Source organism: Ranitomeya imitator, chromosome 10 (genome assembly GCF_032444005.1).
Source record: "Ranitomeya imitator isolate aRanImi1 chromosome 10, aRanImi1.pri, whole genome shotgun sequence".
Lineage (NCBI taxonomy): Eukaryota > Metazoa > Chordata > Amphibia > Anura > Dendrobatidae > Ranitomeya > Ranitomeya imitator.
In genome coordinates this window covers 90,092,537-90,114,384 of record NC_091291.1, presented here as the reverse complement: position 1 = coordinate 90,114,384, position 21,848 = coordinate 90,092,537, and the positions used below count along the sequence as shown (strand labels likewise).

The 21,848-nt window shown below is 44.1% G+C and overlaps 1 protein-coding gene across 1 annotated transcript; it reads right to left on the bottom strand.

Moving 5' to 3' along the window:
- Positions 1-4,708: 4,708 nt before the first annotated feature.
- Positions 4,709-20,670, bottom strand: CXCR5 (C-X-C motif chemokine receptor 5). Its single transcript, XM_069741377.1, has 2 exons — positions 20,488-20,670; positions 4,709-6,841 (listed from the first exon to the last, which is right to left on the bottom strand). Exons 1-2 carry the CDS (start codon positions 20,524-20,526, stop codon positions 5,774-5,776), a joined length of 1,107 nt encoding a protein of 368 aa, XP_069597478.1. The 5' UTR covers positions 20,527-20,670; the 3' UTR covers positions 4,709-5,773.
- Between the last annotated feature and the right edge of the window lie 1,178 nt (positions 20,671-21,848).

Here is a 21,848-nt window from a genome sequence, read left to right as displayed (position 1 = left end):
AATAAACATATCCAGGTGTTAGAATGGCCAAGTCAAAGTCCAGACCTCAATCCAATCGAGAATCTGTGGAAAGAGCCGAAAACTGCTGTTCACAAACGATCTCCATCAAACATCACTGAGCTCGAGCTCTTTGCCAAGGAAGAATGGGCAAGAATTTCAGTCTCTTGATGTACAAAACTGATAGAGACATACTCCAAGCGACTTGCAGCTGCAATCGCAACAACAGGTGGCGCAACAAAGTATTAAGTTAAAGGTGCCGTATAATATTGCACGCCCCACTTTTCAGTTTTTGATTTTCCACAAAAATTTTAAATAACCAATAAATTTAGTTCAACTTCACAATTGTGTTCCACTTGTTGCTGATTCGTCACCAAAAATTAACATTTGGTATCTTTATGTTTGAAGCATGATATGTGGGAAAAGGTTGAAAAGTTCCAGGCAGCCGAATACTTTTGCAAGGCACTGTACTCCTGTATCTGTATACAGATGAGGAGTATACGCTATCTTCAAGTATATCATCACATGAAGTCCATTTGTTATTTGCACATTGAGACTGAATTTATTTTTATATGGGTTGGGTATTTTTATAGTCAGATTATTATAATGTTAGAATGTCACATTATTATTATTTTTGTTAAATGTGGTCTTTGCTCACCTTTAATCACTGTTTATTATGTATTGAATAAATATTGTTGTGGACCAAACCCATTTGCGTTAACTTCTGTGCATGTTATCAGGCCAAAATCACCAGGGTATGTGAACTTTTGATCAGGATCATGTGGATGTTTTGGGTTGTCATTATGATTTAAAAAGATAAAACACAGTAGTTTGACAATAAATGGCTTCACCCAACCACTAACCATGAGTGGAGAAAAAGTTTTGGTGTTATTATTATTATTTATTATTATTATTTATTATTATAGCGCCATTTATTCCATGGATCTTTACATGTGAGGAGGGGTATACATAATAAAAACAGGTACAATAATCTTGAACAATACAAGTCACAACTAGTATAGGAGAAGAGAGGACCCTGCCCGCGAGGGCTCACAATCTACAAGGGAAGGGTGAGGATACAGTAGGTGAAGATAGAGCTGGTCGTGCAGCGGTTTGGTCGATCGGTGGTTACTGCAGGTTGTAAGCTTGTCGGAAGTGGTGGGTCTTCAGGTTCTTTTTGAAGGTTTCGATGGTAGGCGAGAGCCTGATGGATGTGTTGTGGTAGAGAATTCCAGAGTAGGGGTGATGCGCAAGAGAAATCTTGTATGCGATTGTGGGAAGAGGAGATAAGAGGGGAGTAGAGAAGGAGATCTTGTGAGGATCGGAGGTTGCGTGCAGGAAACTACCGGGAGACGAGGTCACAGATGTATGGATGAGACAGGTTGCGGATGGCTTTGTATGTCATGGCTAAGCTTTCGTACTGGAGTCTCTGGGTAATGAGGAGCCAGTGAAGGGATTTACAGAGGGGAGAGGCCGAGGAATAGCGGGGGGACAGGTCGATTAGTCGGGCAGCTGAGTTTAGAATAGATTGGAGGGGTACGAGAGTGTTAGAGGGGAGGTCACAGAGCAGGAGGTTACAGTAGTAGAGGTGGGAGATGATGAGGGCATGGACTAGGGTTTTTGCAGATTCTTGGTTTAGGAATGTACGGATCTGTGAAATATTTTTGAGTTGAAGGCGGCAGGAAGCGGAAAGGGCTTGGATATGTGGTTTGAAGGAGAGATCAGTGTCAAGGATTACTCTGAGACAGCGAGCTTGGGGGACTGGGGAGAGTGGGCAGCTGTTTACTGTAATGAATAGGTTTGTTGGGGGGTCGAGTGAGATGGGGAAAGACAATGAATTCTGTTTTGTCCATGTTAAGTTTTAGAAATCTAGCGGAGAAGAAGGATGAAATAGCGGATAGATATTGAGGGATTCTGGTTTGTAGGATGGTGATGTCTGTTCCAGAGATGTAGATCTGTGTGTCATCAGCATAGAGATGATACTGAAAACTGTGAGATTCTATGAGCTGTCCCAGGCCAAAGATGTAGATGGAGAATAGCAGGGGCAATAGAACTGAACCTTGCGGGACTCCGACAGATAGGGGGCGAGGTGAGGAGGTGGTGTGTGAGTGGGAGACGCTGAATGTCTGGTCAATTAGGTATGACGAGATCCAGGATAGGGTCAAGTCTGTGATGCCAAGGGATGAGAGGGTCTGTAGTAATAGGGAATGGTCCACTGTGTCAAAGGCAGAGGACAGGTCCAAGAGGAGGAGGATAGAGTAGTGTCACTTGCTCTTGGCGGTTAATAGGTCATTGGTGACCTTAGTTAGGGCAGTTTCAGTGGAGTGGTGTGACCAGAAGCCAGATTGTAAGTGGTCAAAGAGGGAGCAGAAAGATAGATGGGAGAACAGTTCTAGATGGACGTGTTGTTCCAGTAGTTTTGAGGCATAGAGGAGAAGTGATATAGGGCGATAGCTAGATACAGAGGATGGGTCAAGAGAGGGCTTTTTGAGGATAGGTGTGATTGAGGCATGTTAAAAGCTTGAGGGGAAAACACCAGTTGCTAGTGATAGGTTGAAGAGATGGGTTAGGGTTGGGATGAAGACTGTGGCGAGGTTTGGGATGAAGTGGGATGTGATCGGGTCAAGTGCACAGGTGCTGAGATGCGATCTTGAGAGTAGAGTGGAGAGTTGATCTTCTGTAATGGTGGAAAAGTTGGTTTTGAAGGTGGAGGGCTGGGTAGTTGAGAGGAAGGGCTCTGGGGGTTGTCCACTAAAACTGTCTCTGATGTTCTCAATCTTCTGCTTGAAAAATGAGGCAAAGTCTTCAGCTGAGATGAGTGGGGAGGGAGGAGGTGCTGGGGGATGGAGGAGAGAATTGAAGGTGTTGAATAACTGTTTAGGGTTGTGAGACAGGGAGGATATGAGAGATGAGAAGTAGGTTTGTTTTGCTGTGGCGAGTGTGGTCTTGAAAGTAGTGAGGGGCTGTTGGAATGCGATGAAGTGCTCGTTGGAGTGGGATCTTTTCCATCTGCGCTCAACAGCCCTGGAAGCTTGCCTCAGTTCTTTGGTCAGGCTGGTGTGCCAGGGCTGTCTGTTCATTTTGCGAGCTTTGGTATGTGTGAGAGGAGCAAGAGATTCCAAATCTACAGCTATTGTGGTGTTATACAGAGCGGCAGCATCATCCGCATTGTGTAGGGAACTTATATCTGTGAGAGGGAGGAGGGATTCAGAGAGTGAGTGTAGATTAAGGTGTTTAAGATTTCTGCGAGGGTGTGCAAGTTTGTGAGGTGGGGATTGTAAACAAGGAGTGGAGAGGGAAGAGAATGTGAGTAGATTGTGGTCAGAAAAACCGCCAAGAGCAAGCGACACTACTCTATCCTCCCCCTCCTGGACCTGTCCTGTGCCTTTGACACAGTGGACCACTCCCTGTTGCTGCGGACCCCCTCATCCCTTGGCATCACAGACTTGGCCCTATCCTGGATCTCGTCATACCTAGAGAGGTTAGATAGGGAGCAGAGGCGGGTGTAGATGAGGTCCAGTGTGTGACCAACTTTGTGAGTGGCTTTAGAAGACCATTGAGTGAGGCCAAAGGAGGAAGTGAGAGATAGAAGTTTAGTGGCAGCTGAAAGGGAAGTGTCAATGGGGATGTTGAAGTCGCCCATGATGATAGTGGGGATGTCCGCAGATAGGAAATGAAGTAGCAGGTGGTGAAGTGGTCAAAGAAGGTGGTGGCTGGCCCTGGGGGGTGGTAAATGACAGCCAGTTGGAGGTTGGAGGGGGAGTAGATGCGCACAGAGTGCACCTCAAAGGAAGGGAGGGTAACAGAGGGTGAAAGTGGGATTGGGGTGAAGGAGCAGTTATCTGACAGGAGAAAACCAACTCCTCCGCCATGCTTGCTGCTGGGGTGGGGTTTGTGAGAAAGGTGGAAGCCACCATAGGAAAGTGCAGCAGGAGATGCTGTGTCAGAAGGGGTGAGCTAGGTTTCGGTGATGGCGAGGAAGGATAGTTTGTTAGTAATAAAAAGATCATGGATGTAGGAAAGTTTGTTGCAGACAGAACAAGCGTTCCACAGAGCTCCTGTTAGTGGGACTGGGGAAGTGGGGGCCGGGCAAATGGGTATAAGGTTAGAGAGGTTACGGAAATTTGAAGGGGTCTTGCGCAATAATCAATTACCATTCTTTGGAGATATAACTAGCATTAATAGGATAGGCACTTGCACTTTTACAACTTTGTATTTATATTTTTAGTAAATTTTGTCATATTCCTAGATATTTACAATTAATTATCAATACAAACGTTCTACTAAGGTATTTAGCGTTTGTGCTTGCTCCTCTGAGTGTTATATTATTCGCCCACATAGCTGTATATGTAACTTTTACAAGTATATGATATTCTCTGTGAAAGTCATCTTAATCTTTTCCGGCACACTGGAGGTTTTGTAGTTTTTTTGCATTGTATGTCTATTCTGTTTTTAACTATATAAAGTTTATTATAATTTATATATTTTCAGTAGTGTTCACTTTCAGTATTTAGCGCATTATTCGTGCAGTATGATAGTAAGTTTTGATTTATTATCCTTTTCAGTGACCGTATTTTCATGGGTCAACACCTTTGATTTAATATGGCTAGAAGATGAGGAATCCCTCAGGTCTGTGTGCGCCGTGTATGGGAAACATCATAGCACCAAGTCTCCTCCAACTATTGAGATCCATAATAAAGGACAATTACACTTTGCTTATTAAATGTTTAATATCAGATAAGAAACTTTATAAAAGTGTTGTACTGTTCCACAAAACCGTACAATGAGAAAACACACTAGCAATTGTCAGCCTTGTAATTTATTAAGGCAGTATACGATTTGACAGTCTTATTATACATTCATTGTATATTTAATATAGTGACAAGATTTACAATGATTAATTTCTAAAATATAAGGTTCATTTTAGACCTGACGCACAGAAAAACAAAATTCATTCAAGGGAAGGTTGATTTGACCAATGGCACTATAGGGCGCTAATGGACCCCATTAAATGGGTTTTTCACTTTTAGAAAAATGGACCCTCAGTCTACCAGATACTAGTAAAAAAACAAATACAGATAGTACTCAGCCATTATGACTACCGCGATCATCACCACTGCAGCCAATCACTGAACTCAGCCGTTTTGCTGTTGCTGGTGGAACGAGCTACCTAGCCTAGTGATTGGCTGCAGCCGTGATGTGTCACTGTCAACATGACATCACCACAGCAGCCAAAACAGGGACACGGGAGAAAATGCAGAGAGACGGCACTGGCCCAAAGGAGGGTGAGTACTATCTGTATTTGTTTTTTTGCACACTAGCTAGTCAGTCTAAAATGGAAAACCCCTTTAATTATAATGAGGTCTGTTCCATTCTCAAGGTCTGTTCTCAAGAGACCTTGATGGAAACTCGATGGACCATGTGACACAATGGGGTCTGTCGGGTGCCTCTTGGGTATGTACCTTACAGCTCCTTCCCTGGCGTGAATTCTATTTACTTATCTCAAGATCAGAGTAGTAACACCGAATTTCCTAACACACATGGGACCTTTGATTTAGGCGTTTACGTGTATTGTCACCTGTAACATGTACTACAACAATAAAAATGAGAGATATGAGGTGGCGATGGAATACATTATATAGTGAATAATGGAAGTGGCAGTAGCAATGTTGTCACAGCAGGCAGTCTATTACTGATACATCATTGTCCATATATTGTATTTATTTACAAGGTTCAGTGATGGTTGAAGATCACAGTAGAAATTACGTGTGACCACCTAAATGCTGGAAATAACAGTCCGAATTTCCGAATCTGTGGTGCTGCTCTTCCTACTGGCTGATGTGCCACGGCCAAACATCTCTGGCTTGAAGCATCCAAAGTGTTTTAAAACTTTCAGAGCATCGTTCCGGAACTTCGCCCCCACAAATGCGTAGAGCAAGGGATTCAAACAACTGTGAAGATATCCAAATAATTCTGTCACCGTTATTGTTACAGGCAAATTATTCTTAACCGAGCAACTATTTATCCAACCATGTTGATCCAAAGTATCCAAGAATACCGCCACATTAAATGGAGTCCAGCACAAGAAGAAGACACCTGTGATCACCAGAGCAACTCTGACGGCTTTTTTCTTCTCTCGTCTCGGGGATCTACATAAGGTGGCTATTATGCGGGAATAACATATGATCATGATGATCATTGGAAGTAAAAATCCCACAATATGATTAATAAACCTTCCGATTTGCCACCAAATATTGCTGGGAAAATAGATTTGGTTGTACGCACACCATGTATAATTATGGAGTTGGTGAGTTCCCAAAATAAACATATTGGGCAGTGAAAGCAAAAAGCAAACAATCCACACAATAGAGCAATAGAAGTGAATTGTCTTAATACTTCGATTCTTGAAGGTGTGAATAGCATAGATTATAGATAGATAGCGATCAATACTGATAAACCCCAGGAGAAGACTACTGCAATAGAAATTGAGCCGACTGATTGCGCCCACAACCTTACAGAGAAAGTCCCCAAATTTCCACCCAACTATGGCCTCTGTAATGGCAAAAGGGAAAGTAAGGAGCATTAGCAAATCAGCAATTGCCAAGTGCAAAAGGAAATGGTCAGTACTGGATCTCGAGCGATGTTTTCTCATCAGAATGAAGAGGACAAGGCTGTTCCCCACGGCTCCAACCACAAACACCAGGCTGTAGAGTAACGGGATGACAACAAGGTAGAGTTTGCTGTGTTTCTCGTGTTCTTGGAGGTCTTCATCCAAGGACCTCTCACATGTGAAACCAGTGTAGGTGTCGCTAAAATTAGATGTGGCGTCAGAATAATTGCTTAGCTGTTTATAAAACACACAAAAAAGAGAAACATTAGTGTTCATATATAAAATGTGAAAGCACAAGAATGAAATAACAGCTGTGATTAAGGCAAAAGCTGCTCCTGCTTTCATGGTAATGTACTATCAAAAGATTAGCAAGCAGAAGGTAGAGCGAAAGATGGAGGATGCCTGCTGGATCAAACTACACATAGTTTGCTTTTTTTAGGCCGCGTTCACACATTCAGTATTTGGTCAGTATTTTACATCAGTATTTATAAGCCAAAACCAGGAGTGGGTGATAAATACAAAAGCGGTGACATGTTTCTATTATAGTTTTCCTCTGAGGTTATGTGCGCACGTTATTTGCTTGCAGAAATTTCTACAAGGTTTCTGCATCTCTTGGCAGCAAAAACACTGTGGCAAAAAAGCACATTTTGTATGCGTTTTTTGCATGTGTTTTTGAACAGCAAGGAATGCTTTTTTTGAGCTGCATAAACATATTTAATTGTAATTTCTTGGTTCAACACATTTTTCATTCTGATGCAGTGTTATCAGGGCAATGGGTTTAGGGCTTGGTGTCAGCACCTGTCCCTGACACCAAGCCCTAGGTTTAGTAATGAAGAGGTGTTAGCCAGAAATCCTCATTACTTAACTGGTAAGTAAAGCGTTAAACACACACACATACACACACACTGTCACCAGCCTATGTAGGGGTGTTAACAGAATGAACCTACATAGGCTGTAACCAAACAGCAACCATTAATTTTTACAAAAAATAATGCGTTGGCTCTGCGTGATTTTCAGAACCAGCAGAGGGAATGCTGACGGCTGAGGGCTGATGGTAATATTCTGGGAAGGAACCAATAGCCATAAATGTTCACAGGCTATTAATATCAGCTCACAGCTGTTTGCTTAGCCTTTACTGGCAAGTTTACAGGGGGACCCCAGGAAAACATTGACATAGGGTCCCCTTAAAAAATCTAACCAGCAAAAGCTAGGCAGGCAGCTATGGGCTCATATTAATAGCCTATGAAGGGGCCATGGTTTTTGGCCGCCTCCCAGATTAAAATATCAGCTCTCAGCCACCCCAAAAATGGTGCCACATCTGATGCTTAGCTTCACCCTTTCCATTTTCCCTGGTGCAGTGGCAAATGGGGTGATAGTTGGGGAGGTTGATGTCACCTTTGTATTGTTAGGTGACCTCAAGCCCAGATGTTAGTAATGGAGAGGCGTCTATAAGACACTCCCATTACTAACCCCATAGTGATAAACAAAAGAAGTTGCACTCTGTCCTCTGTTGCATATAGACATGAAATATATGAAACATGAATAGCAGTACTGATCTGAATAATAAGAAAAAATTTAGATGCTTAGCACATAATTTGGCCAATACATACAAGCCCAGTAGCCAACGACAAGGCAGCTCAAAACTGCTGGGAACCTACGTGTCTAGTGTAAATACCTCTCTTAGGCTGAATTTCTGGGTTAATGTGAATACCCCTCTTTAAAGCCTGAATTTATGGGCAGGTAGGATCCTGCTGTAATTAAAGCCACCGCATGCTGGAGGGCAGAGTGCTTAGTCAGAGAGCTAATATTCAGATAACAAAAGACTGTCTGGCACTTCCAAGCTAGTGTGACAGTGCCAGTCAGTCTTTTGTTATTTAACCCCATAATGATATTATAAAAAACACACACACACAGAATAAAGTCCTTTAATTGAAATAATGACAGACTCCTTTATTGAATCTAAACTAAACCATACTCACGTCACGTCATCGCCCAGTCCACTGAAGCCAATGCCTTCTGTAACAGAATTAAAATAATAAACAAAACCATATTCCTCACTTGTCCATAGAGAATATAATAATCCATAATGTCCCACATCGATCCTGATGACTGTGAGAGCAGTCACTAATGTGAGCCCTGGCTGCGCAGTACGGAGTTTGGGGGATTCTCTCTGCACTGTTGGAACACATGTCTCATTAAGGGAGAGGTTAAGGTACAGGCGGAGGAGGCTGAAGCAGTGAAGGAAGTGTTAGATACAGAGGTTTGTGTCGCAGGCCTTGCAGATTCCAAGACTTGTGGAGCAGCCCCTTGACCCCATGCTCCCACAGCCACCAGAGTCGCCCAGTCAGTGAGATATAATACCCCTGCCCATGTTTGCTCGTCCAGGTGTCAGTGGTGAAATGCACCCTGGCAGACAGATTTTTTGCAGAGAAAGAGTGATTGGGTCTGTGACATGCTGGAGTAGCACATGTATAGCTTTCTTAGAGAAGTAATGGCAACTGGCACTGGGGGACTGCAACTACCATCAACTTTCGGAAACCTGTATCCACCAGGCATAAAGTCAGCATTTCAGTGACAAACAGATTGGAGATGGTGGATTTCAAGCTCTTAGCTTTGCCATGTGTAGGAGGAAACATTATTTTACGTGACCACAACTGCAGGACCGAGAGCTGGCTGCTGTATTGAGAGAGGGTGAAGTAGGGTGTACACGACAAACTGCTGGACTGTGAGTAAAGTATCACCATAGATGGTTATGGCAGATTGAGAAAGATGTATTGTGCTAGGTGTGGGCAGTGACTGGTGTTACATGTGAGGGTCACTGTACGTTCCTCCCTATTGAGGGCATGAGAGTTCATTGCATTAACAGGAGTAGCTATGGTTGCAATGCAGACTAAAGTAAGTGTTAGTCCAGGACAAGATAGTGTCCAGAGCAGATGTAGGGAAAACCTGCTCCGAGCTTTTATGGTTTGATTCAGGCTACAGGATGGTAGTTGTGCAGTCCGTTTCATTACGGGCAGGGTTTTCCATGTGGCTGAAGGCCACAGATTCAAGTTAAAAACCCTGCAGTATAGGATTTGGGTGTTTCAGATTTAGAGTCAATGTCAGTCTGGTTTTGGCAGGAGTACAGAGAAGGAGGCTCTGCAGAGCTCCACCTGTGTGAGTCACCACAGGCCAGCGGAGCCAAACGGCTATGGCAGCTGAAAAGCTTGCCACCCACAGCATGCACAGCAGTCCAGTCGCCCACAGCAACTAGTCAGGAGGTGGAATGGCATGTTTAGTGACTGTAAACTGGAGAACGGGGAGTTGGGTAATCACGTAACAAAGTAAGGAGGAGAAACGCAAAGGGGAGGGATGCTTGCATGAACCGATGATTCCAGTCCTTACTTTGGTTTCTCAGTACACTGTCGAGCGGGGATGTCATAGGGTCATGCGGATGCTCTGTCATGCGCCCATGTGGGGTGACAAGTGTTCAACCCCACAGGTTGGAACAGGGAGGGGGTATGTGAGGCAATGACTCGTGTTACATGTGAGGGTCACTGTATGTTCCCCCCAGGATGCGCACGGCAGCTTATTGAGGCCATGAGAGTGCATTGCAGTCACAGGCGTAACTGTGGTTGCAATGTAGGCAGATGTAGCGAAAGCCTGCTCTGAGCTTTTGTGGTTTTAAAACAGACTACAGGATGGTAGTTGTGCAGTCCATTTAATTTCGAGCCGGGTTTTCCATGTGGCTGTAGGCCCTGCAGTATAGGGTTTTGGTGTGTCAGATTTAGAGTCAATGTCAGTCTGGTTTTGGCAGGAGTAAAGAGCAGGAGGCTCTACAGAGCTCCACCTGTGTGAGGCACCACAGGCCAGCGGAGCCAAATGGCCAAGGCAGCTGAAAAGCCTGCCACCCACAGCATGCACAGCAGTGCAGTCGCCTACGGCAACGAGTCAGGAGGTGGACTGGCATGTTTAATGACTGTAAACTGGAGAATATGGTTCCTGGCTGCAATCCGGAGGATATCATGTACTGTGTAATGCTGTGAGTAGAACATTAGCAAGGCAGTGCAGTCATCCACGGCAACCGTTTAGAGGTGGACTGGCCTGTTTAGTGACTGTAATCCAGAGGATATGTGCCCAGCTGCGAATTGGAGGTGGACTTACTTGTTCCCGGCTGTGATCCGGAGGATATCATGTGCTTTTTTCTTTTTGAGTTAAACATTAAAGAAATGTTTTGCGTTGAACATTGCTGGGTCACTGTCTCATCACTGCACAGGCTGCTACTGTGCACTACATAGGTGACACAAAAATAGCAGGCATCTCCATTTCCATAACAGTTGACAGGCTCTCACTAACCCAGATTGTATTGGGTAACCAAGTGGACTTTCTGTGGCTCGAGACCTGTGTGAAAACACTTAGCATGGTGACCGAGGAAGAAACAACAGATGTGATTAATAGAATGGCCAGTGGTTCACAAGGCCCATTAGTCGACATTTTAGCATAGTTAGATTCCCAGGCTAAGGAATGTTGATCATGTGTGTACATGCATGTAGTAATTATTGCAATTTTTGCCTCTACTGAGCTTTGTTTTTCAAATTTGGCAGATAATGAGCTTGGTCATCCTTTGCAGGTTCAAAAAAGGCCCAGAATAAGCAATCTTCCCGCTCCTGCGATCTGCAGACTCGGAGGCCACAGCCAGAGTCGGGGCTGAGGATGCAGTGCTTGTCAGGTTGCATCACTCCGTGTCTGTGTGGGAAGCCGCCACGGTACCTCCTCGACTTCCTCCTCCACCTCCTCTGCTGAGCTACTCAGCTGTGTACCTCTGGGTTCACACCAAGTTGGATCTACAACCTCATCGTCAGGAAGACGAGGAGAGGCCACTTGATGCAGCGCTTGCCATCCACTGGAGCAAATGCTCTTTCTGAGCCCCTTCAACAAGTCGTACCGCTGTGCTGCTGCCAAATAAAGGGAGTCGAGTAGCTCGTCCAGTAACAGATGTTGTCAGTGGTTTTTGGATAGAACAATCACTATTTATTTTCTTAGATAGTGTGCCTGAACAACACTCTTATATTTAAAGATTTTTAGGAGGAAATTGGGCCTCCTGATTCCTCACTGCAACACAGTTTAATCCCAAATGATTTGGATTAACATATAGGGCTAATATAAGAGTTCATCCAGGATTCCTTAACTATTTTTAAGGGTAAATGTGGCCTCCTGATTCCTGACTGCAACATAGTTTTTGCCCAAACGATTTTGATTAGCAAATGGTAACCCCATGGTCGCACAGAATGACTGCAGACATCGATTTGGACCGGACAACCCCTTTAAGTTTTTGAGCTAGTGACAGACCCTCTTTCAGAAAAAAAATATTTAACAACTAAGATTTACCATTCCCATCCAGAGAGCATGGCACTATCAGTACTGAGTGGACATACATGCACTTAAGATCACTTTTTTAAAGGACCACTCCAGCATTTTTTTTTTTTTTAAATTACCACTGGAGTGGTGTCACTGATGTAAATTCCCTGCCCCTAGCCTAATACTTACCAACCGCAGCCTTCATCTGTTATCAGCGCTGCTCCAGTTGTCTTCTACAGGTTGTGACTGGAGATGAGCGAATACCTTTGGCTCCATCCTTATTCTTCAAGATATAGCACTTACCGAATAAGCTGCAGTGGGAACCCAGATACCTGGATCGCTGCGGCTGATTGGCGCCACTTCTGCACGTGTCACGGCTATGTGACATTCATAGCACATGCGTGGAAAGGCATGTGTTGTGTGACTGTGACACAGCCGCGACACATGCATCTGCTGCGCTGAGCAGCTGATTATCGGGAGCGATCCAGGTATCTGGGTTTCCTCTGCAGGTTATTCGGTAAGTGCTATAGCTTGCCGAATAAGGAGGGAGCAGAAGATATTCACTCATCACTAGTTGTGCCGCATTGCTCCAGTATTTGCTGGGCTAGCTGGAGGACACTTCTCAGTGTGAGTCTATGAGAGTCGGATCGAGGCCTGAATGAGACTCTCGTGGACCTACAGAGTTTGTAACCACTACCTCCGACTTCTGGTCAGTCAGAAGATGCGGTTACAAGATAACCGCACAGGACCATAGTGATGCCGGGAACAGCTGAAGACAATGGCTGGTAAATATAATATTTGGGTCAGGTACCTTAAATTAGTGGTGCCACGCCAGCAATTGGCAGCTTCTACACATTAATCAAAGTGGCAGATATGTTTAAAACCTGCAAACCATTATTATAAAAGCTTGAGGCGGTTTCCTTATAGGCATACAGCAAGAGATGCAAGTTTTTGATTACATGGGACTGTTGGATGCATTCTGTACAATTCAGCGGCTGAATGGGGATGGAGACTGACCTGTGACATCTTGCTGTGAGGGCGGCAGAAAGAGTCATCCATTCTGTGTCTGCACTGATTCACAAACATCACTGAGAGGTAAAAGTAGCTTTTTTCATTCCCAGAAATAAGAACAAAGTTTTTGACAACCGTAACAATGGAGATAGCTAAGCAGTGATGTTTACATGATCGGTTCCCATTGCTGTAAACTATAACAAATTGTATCTGAAAGCACAAATCTTGCTCACAACTACTGCTGGGTTCCCACGTCTGGACCGCAGTTATTAAAGAACAGCCAATTATCTACGTACAAGCCTCTTTCCGCTGAGCCAAAACAGATACACTGTTTCTTTGCTTGATTTAGTTCTGTTATCTTTGTTTCTGCCGGTATTGGGTAATAGATGTTTTTCATTTACTCTGTCCTATCACCTTCCAGGTGCAGCTTATTATACCTTCCCTGCTTGTTATAATAGTTGTTGGATTCATTCACTTTGCTGTAGTTTATGTTGGTTGCAGCTGTTTCATGGGCGATTAATTTATTCCTTCTCTACTCTAGAGATACTAGGAGAACAATATTGTTCACACAAGCCTAATTTGACCATTATTATGTGTATGGTCGCTCCAATCTCTCCCATGACAGACGATGTCGGGACGAGAAATGAGTGTAGAGGAGTTCAAATGAATATGATCCTTTTGCTTTCTGAGACGCTTTCTCGCCTCTCACCGTTTATCAAATTTGATTTTTATATGAATGTACAATTGACATAATGTGTAATTTACAAAACAGTCAGATAAAAAGCTAGTTTTCCACAACATCTGGCACGAACGAATCTTCATAAATAATATATACATGATAGTTTTTCAATCTGTGTCATCATTTTTTTGGTAATGTGTCCCTTATGTTTTCATTTGAAATAAAGCTTATATTCACTATTACAACTGCAGGGTTCACTACTTTTTTTTTTATCCGCCTACACTGTAACACTTTACATAAATGTTTACTGAGAATGAAAGTTCTTGTTTTTCTGCATGAGTAGCCAACTGATTACTGATGCCCAAAGTATAACTCAGAATGAGTCCCACACCCACCAAAACTTTATGAAATCTAATATTTTGTTTTTGCACTGTAGTTTTTATTAAAAAAAAGTAGCTACCGTAATTGTTTATTAAAAACAGATCACACAAATGTCTTACAAGCAGAATGGTTACATGCAAAACAAACAAGTTTACAAAACAATTTCCATAATAGAAGAAAAGAGAAACTCAAATTGAGTAATGAGTATTCTGACTCCATAACTAGGCTGCGTCTGTGAGGAGCTTGAGAGATCGTTTATGTGGCTCTCTACATACCGTTACTCACTAAATGATTTTATCAGATAGTTTGACTCGACTGCAGAGGCACGCGTGAAGATTCCAGAAGAAGGTTTTTTTTCTAGCTGAAGTCTTCTAGTTAAGCACAATTACAGTAGGTAAAAAGAACCTATTCTGAACAATAGATGAAGACACATGTGCTTCTTAACATGGCTGACATACAAAATGAGGAAGAAGAAGGAAGGGGTTACTGACATCAAAGCTACAGGGAGAGGAAGGACAGACTTCTAAAGGGCAAACCTTGTTGTAAAGCAACCAAACAGCAGCGCAATGATAATACAATATTGCCTGTATGATTCCTAAATCATGGAACATGACAATAAGTCAAGCAAATTATTAGTCAGTGTTAACTTCTAATATTGTTTCGTTGCTTAACCAAGACAATCCTATAGAAGAAATTATAAGAAATAAAGGATAATAGCCTTGTCTGCATGGCATTATGAAGTCTGAAGACTACCAACAAATTTTGCAGCATAATGTAGGGCCCAGTGTGAGAAAGCTGGGTCTCCCTCAGAGGTCATGGGTCTTCCAGCAGGACAATGACCCAAAACAAACTTCAAAAAGCACTAGAAAATGGTTTGAGAGAAAGCACTGGAGACTTCTTAGGTGGCCAGCAGTGAGTCCAGACCTGTTGCCATGCCAACAGAGGGGCCAGAAGATTGCAGTTTCCGGTTCACAAACTCCTGCACTGATTAGAAGTACTTCACCATCTTATTAAATGGTGCAGATTTTTTCCTTCCTGGTGGAGCCCAAGATTGCTCTGCCGGTTAGCGTCTCTGGGGGTCGGGATGAGTTTGCCGTTTTCAGGAAGGACTGTAAGCTCTATTTTAAATTGTGTCCTCACTCCTCAGGCACCGAGAAGCAACGGGTGGGGATTGATCGTAATCTCTTTCCTCCAGGGGGACCCCCAAGCCTGGGCATTTTCTCTCCTGTCTGACTCTCAGTCGCTTCAGTCGGTTGAGGAATTGTTTTAGGCTCTGGGTCATATATACGAAAATCTCAACTGCATCTACACCGGATCTACACTATACCAGTTTCAGCAGGGAGACCAGCCAGCAAAGGAGTATTGCTCCGAATTCCATAGATGACCACGGATACGAAGTGGAATGACCACACAAATTCGTAGTCAGCTCTGTCAGGGGCTTTCTGTCAGGGTAGTGGACGCCTTTGCCCTGTGTGAGACCCCGGTTTCCCTGGAAGAGGCCATGTTTCTGGCTATCCGTGTGCACTGCCGTCTTCACCAGAGACCTAAAGAGACACCCCAAAGGGGTCCGGAGTCAAGACAACCTAGGGCTGAGTCAACCGAGGAACTCATGTATAGTGCCAGCATCCCTGCACACTGCCCCCTCCCCCAGCAGAGATGCTGACTCACTGCCGTGGCCTCCGTCCCGTACCTCCTCCTATTTCGTTATTGGCTGCTGCCCAGTGTGCACGCATGGCACCTACAGTCATGGCCAAAAGTATTCACACCCCTGCAATTCTGTCAGATAATACTCAGTTTCTTCCTGAACATGATTGCAAACACAAATTCTTTGGTATTATTATCTTCATTTAATTTGTCTTAAGTGAAAAAACACAAAAGAGAATGAAGCAAAAAGCAAAACATTGATCTTTTCACACAAAACTCCAAAAATGGGCCAGACAAAAGTATTGGCACCCTCAGCCTAATACTTGGTTGCACAACCTTTAGCCAAAATAACTTCGATCAACTGCTTCCGGTAACCATCAATGAGTTTCTTACAATGCTCTGCTGGAATTTTAGACCATTCTTCTTTGGCAAACTGCTCCAGGTCCCTGATATTTGAAGGGTGCCTTCTCCAAACTGCCATTTTTAGATCTCTCCACAGGTGTTCTATGGGATTCAGGTCTGGACTCACTGCTGGCCACCTAAGAAGTCTCCAGTGCTTTCTCTCAAACCATTTTCTAGTGCTTTTTGAAGTGTGTTTTGGGTCATTGTCCTGCTGGAAGACCCATGACCTCTGAGGGAGACCCAGCTTTCTCACACTGGGCCCTACATTATGCTGCAAAATTTGTTGGTAGTCTTCAGACTTCATAATGCCATGCACACGGTCAAGCAGTCCAGTGCCAGAGGCAGCAAAGCAACCCCAAAACATCAGGGAACCTCCACCATGTTTGACTGTAGGGACCGTGTTCTATTCTTTTAATGCCTCTTTTTTTCTCCTGTAAACGCTATGTTGATGCCTTTGCCCAAAAAGCTCTACTTTTGTCTCATCTGACCAGAGAACATTCTTCCAAAACGTTTTAGGCTTTTTCAGGTAAGTTTTGTCAAACTCCAGCCTGGATTTTTTATGTCCCGGGGTAAGAAGTGGGGTCTTCCTGGGTCTCCTACCATACAGTCCCTTTTCATTCAGACACTGACGGATAGTAAGGGTTGACACTGTTGTACCCTCAGACTGCAGGGCAGCTTGAACTTGTTTGGATGTTAGTCGAGGTTCTTTATCCAACATCCGCACAATCTTGCGTTGAAATCTCTTGTCAATTTTTCCTTTCCGTCCACATCTAGGGAGGTCAGCCACAGTGCCATGGGCTTTAAACTTCTTGACACTGCACACGGTAGACACAGGAACATTCAGGTCTCTGGAGATGGACTTGAAGCCTTGAGATTGCTCATGCTTCCTCACAATTTGGTTTCTCAAGTCCTCAGACATTTCTTTGGTCTTCTTTATTTACTCCATGCTTAATGTGGTACACACAAGGACACAGGACAGAGGTTGAGTCAACTTTAATCCATGTCAACTGGCTGCAAGTGTGATTTAGTTATTGCCAACACCTGTTAGGTGCCACAGGTAAGTTACAGGTGCTGTTAATTACACAAATTAGAGAAGCATCACATGATTTTTCGAACAGTGCCAATACTTTTGTCCACCCCCTTTTTTATGTTTGGTGTGGAATTATATCCAATTTGGCGTTAGGACAATTCTTTTTGTGTTTTTTCATTTAAGACAAATTAAATGAAGATGATAATAATAAAGAATTTGTGATTGCAGTCATTTTCAGGAAGAAACGGAGTATTATCTGACAGAATTGCAGGGGTGTGAATACTTTTGGCCATGACTGTAGATCCCTGGGCACTGTACTCAGCGTGCGCTCCATCCTTCTTAAAGGAGCCGTGTGCACCATCCTAAAGTGTCCCCAGCCAATAGCTGGGAGACTCTTATTATTTAAGGCACCTCCACCTGCATAGTTCCGCTAGTATCTGTCCATTCCTAATCACCTTGCTAGTACTTGCTTTGTCAGTCTGTATTACAGCCTGACCCACCTGCTCTGCCATGCCAATCTGTATTACAGCCTGACCCACCTGCTCTGCCATGCCAACCTGTATTACAGCCTGACCCACCTGCTCTGCTGTGCCAACCTGAATTACAGCCTGATCAGCCTACTCTGCCATGCCAATCTGTATTACAGCCTGACCCACCTGCTCTGCTGTGCCAACCTGTATTACATCCTAACCCGCCTGCTCTGCTGTGCCAACCTATATTTCAGCCTGACCCGCCTGCTCTGCTGTGCCAACCTGTATTACAGCCTGACCAGCCTGCTCTGCTGTATCAACCTGTATTACAGCCTGACCCACCTGCTCTGCTGTATCAACCTGTATTACATCCTAACCCGCCTGCTCTGCTGTGCCAACCTATATTTCAGCCTGACCCGCCTGCTCTGCTGTGCCAACCTGTATTACAGCCTGACCCGCCTGCTCTGCTGTGCCAACCTGTATTACAGCCTGACCAGCCTGCTCTGCTGTGCCAACCTGTATTACAGCCTGACCCACCTGCTCTGCTGTATCAACCTGTATTACGGCCTGATCCACCTGCTCTGCTGTGCCAACCTGTATTACAGCCTGACCCGCCTGCTCTGCTGTATCAACCTGTATAACAGCCTGACCCACATGCTCTGCTGTGCCAACCTGTATTACAGCCTGACCCGCCTGCTCTGCTGTATCAACCTGTATAACAGCCTGACCCACATGCTCTGCTGTGCCAACCTGTATTACAGCCTGACCCGCCTGCTCTGCTGTATCAACCTGTAAACCTGTATAACAGCCTGACCCACATGCTCTGCTGTGCCAACCTGTATTACAGCCTGACCCACCTGCTCTGCTGTGCCAACCTGTATTACAGCCTGACCCGCCTGCTCTGCTGTGCCAACCTGTATTACAGCCTGACCCGCCTGCTCTGCTGTGCCAACCTGTATTACAGCCTGACCCGCCTTATGAGTTTGTAAAATTAGAAGTTGCAAAACTTGGGTTTGGTGGAGGAGGACACATGGGACAATAAAGTTAATGGTCTAAACAACAATGCTCATGCAGAAATTTCAGAATCAAAGATGGGGAGGATGAAGTGCATTCCCGTGACTTGGGAGAACATGTCCGGCCACTGCAATAAATAATTTTCCTTTTTGCAGTTTATGGATCTACTAACCAATAAGAGTATAAAACTCAATGAGTGCTTTAGAGGGTACAAAGAGAAATTCCTGTTAAAATTATTATTAATTATAAATATCTATTATTAATAATGACACTAATAATAATAATAACACTAAGAATAAGAACACTGATAACAAGTGCATTACTGCATTACTGCGAGCACATTGCACTAGTTCATGTGAGCAAAGGGCATTCTTGGGTGGTTATAAATGGTATAGTCTCTAACTGGGTCGCTGTGACCAGTGGGGTACCGCAGGGGTCAGTATTGGGACCTGTTCTCTTCAACATATTCATTAATGATCTGGTAGAAGGTTTACACAGTAAAATATCGATATTTGCAGATGATACAAAACTATGTAAAGCAGTTAATACAAGAGAAGATAGTATTCTGCTACAGATGGATCTGGATAAGTTGGAAACTTGGGCTGAAAGGTGGCAGATGAGGTTTAACAATGATAAATGTAAGGTTATACACATGGGAAGAGGGAATCAATATCACCATTACACACTGAACGGGAAACCACTGGGTAAATCTGACAGGGAGAAGGACTTGGGGATCCTAGTTAATGATAAACTTACCTGGAGCAGCCAGTGCCAGGCAGCAGCTGCCAAGGCAAACAGGATCATGGGGTGCATTAAAAGAGGTCTGGATACACATGATGAGAGCATTATACTGCCTCTGTACAAATCCCTAGTTAGACCGCACATGGAGTACTGTGTCCAGTTTTGGGTACCGGTGCTCAGGAAGGATATAATGGAACTAGAGAGAGTACAAAGGAGGGCAACAAAATTAATAAAGGGGATGGGAGAACTACAATACCCAGATAGATTAGCGAAATTAGGATTATTTAGTCTAGAAAAAAGACGACTGAGGGGCGATCTAATAACCATGTATAAGTATATAAGGGGACAATACAAATATCCCGCTGAGGATCTGTTTATACCAAGGAAGGTGACGGGCACAAGGGGGCATTCTTTGCGCCTGGAGGAGAGAAGGTTTTTCCACCAACATAGAAGAGGATTCTTTACTGTTAGGGCAGTGAGAATCTGGAATTGCTTGCCTGAGGAGGTGGTGATGGCGAACTCAGTCGAGGGGTTCAAGGGAGGCCTGGATGTCTTCCTGGAGCAGAACAATATTGTATCATACAATTAGGTTCTGTAGAAGGACGTAGATCTGGGGATTTATTATGATGGAATATAGGCTGAACTGGATGGACAAATGTCTTTTTTCGGCCTTACTAACTATGTTACTATGTTACTATATGTCTGCAAACATCTGCGCAGGTCACATAGAAACACTGAAGCCTCGTACCAATCTAGCCAGGAAAAGCAAAAGCTAATTTTCTAAAATAAATAAATAATAATACCGTAATTAAAAAAATCACAAGAACACATCTAAGCCACATCTATATAAATAGAATAGTAGTACAATAAATAAAAATGATTTGTCCATGGTCTCCAACTTGTGGCTCCCGAGCTGTGAAAGTACAACTCCCAGCAGGACCTAGCAGATGTCAGTTGTCAGGGCATGCTGGGAATTGTAGTTTTGCAACAGCTGGAAAGCCAGGGGACCATTGCTAAAGATGGGGAAACATTTAACACTAAAAAATTAGAATTGTAAAACTGGGGTGGGGGGGGAAATGACAATCGCAATGTATAAATGAGTGAGTGAGATAAAAAAAAAAAACATGCAATAAAAAAATGATTAATTATACTTGAAATTCATCATACTTACATCAGTGAAATCCACGTCTCCATACAAATCTGAAATCATGGTCGATACAGACGCTCAGCACAGAAAGTAGTCAGAAGAAGTGAGCGACAAAATTGCAGCTGAAAGGCTGAAAACCGTACAAATGACTTGTTCAACAGCAGAAGAATATTTTCCAATATACCCGCACTTGGCTGTCAGTAAGAAGCCGTTTGGGGAACTTGGGTAAGTGATTCTCCTGAACTACTATCATCTCAGATATGTCTTATATGCAAAGTGTGTGGGTGACTGCCAGCTCCTGTAAGGCGCACAAGAATTGTTTCCTGACCTAATAATCAGAGACTTTACCAGACTGAATTCACTTCACAATATGGACTGAAGTATTACTTATTATGCTTAGTGGCGCCATTAATTCATAATACAGCGCCGTACAGATATCATCACTGTCCCCGATGGGGATCACAATCTAGATTCCCTATCAGTATGTCTTTGGAATGTGGGAGAAAACCGGAGAACCCGGAGGAAAACCACACAAACAGGGAGAGAACATACAAACTCCTGGCAGATGTCGTCCTTGGTGGGATTTAATCCCAGACCAACAGCGCTGCAAGGCTGCAGTGCTGACCACTGAGTCACCATACAATGCTAACCACTGAGCCACCATACAGAGCAATCATACAGTGCTATCCACTGAGCCACCATACAGCGCTAACCACTGAGCCACCATACAGCGCTAACCACTGAGCCACTATACAGTGCTAACCACTGAACCAACATACAGCACTAACCACTGAGCCGCCATACAGCACTATCCACTGAGCCACTATACAGTGCTAACCACTGAACCAACATACAGCACTAACCACTGAGCCGCCATACAGCGCTATCCACTGAGCCACTATACAGTGCTAACCACTGAGCCACCATTCAGCGCTAACCACTGAGCCACCATACAGTCCTAACCACTGAGCCACCAGACAGCACTATCCACTGAGCCACCATACAGTCCTAACCACTGAGCCACCAGACAGCACTATCCACTGAGCCACCATACAGCGCTAACCACTGAGCCACCATACAGCGCTATCCACTGAGCCACTATACAGTGTTAACCACTGAACCAACATACAGCACTAACCACTGAGCCGCCATACAGCGCTATCCACTGAGCCACTATACAGTGCTAACCACTGAGCCACCATTCAGCGCTAACCACTGAGCCACCATACAGTACTGAGCAACCATACAGTGCTAACCACTAGGCCACCATGCAGCACTATCCACTGAGCCACCATACAGTCCTAACCACTGAGCCACCATACAGTCCTAACCACTGAGCCACCAGACAGCACTATCCACTGAGCCACCATACAGTCCTAACCACT

Coding starts and splice junctions, on each gene's coding strand:
- CXCR5 (XM_069741377.1), bottom strand. CDS start 20,526: ATGATTTCAGATTTGTATGGAGACGTGGATTTCACTGAT. Junction 6,842..20,487: donor GAGACGTGGATTTCACTGAT/GTAAGTATGATG, acceptor TTTTATAAACAG/CTAAGCAATTATTCTGACGC.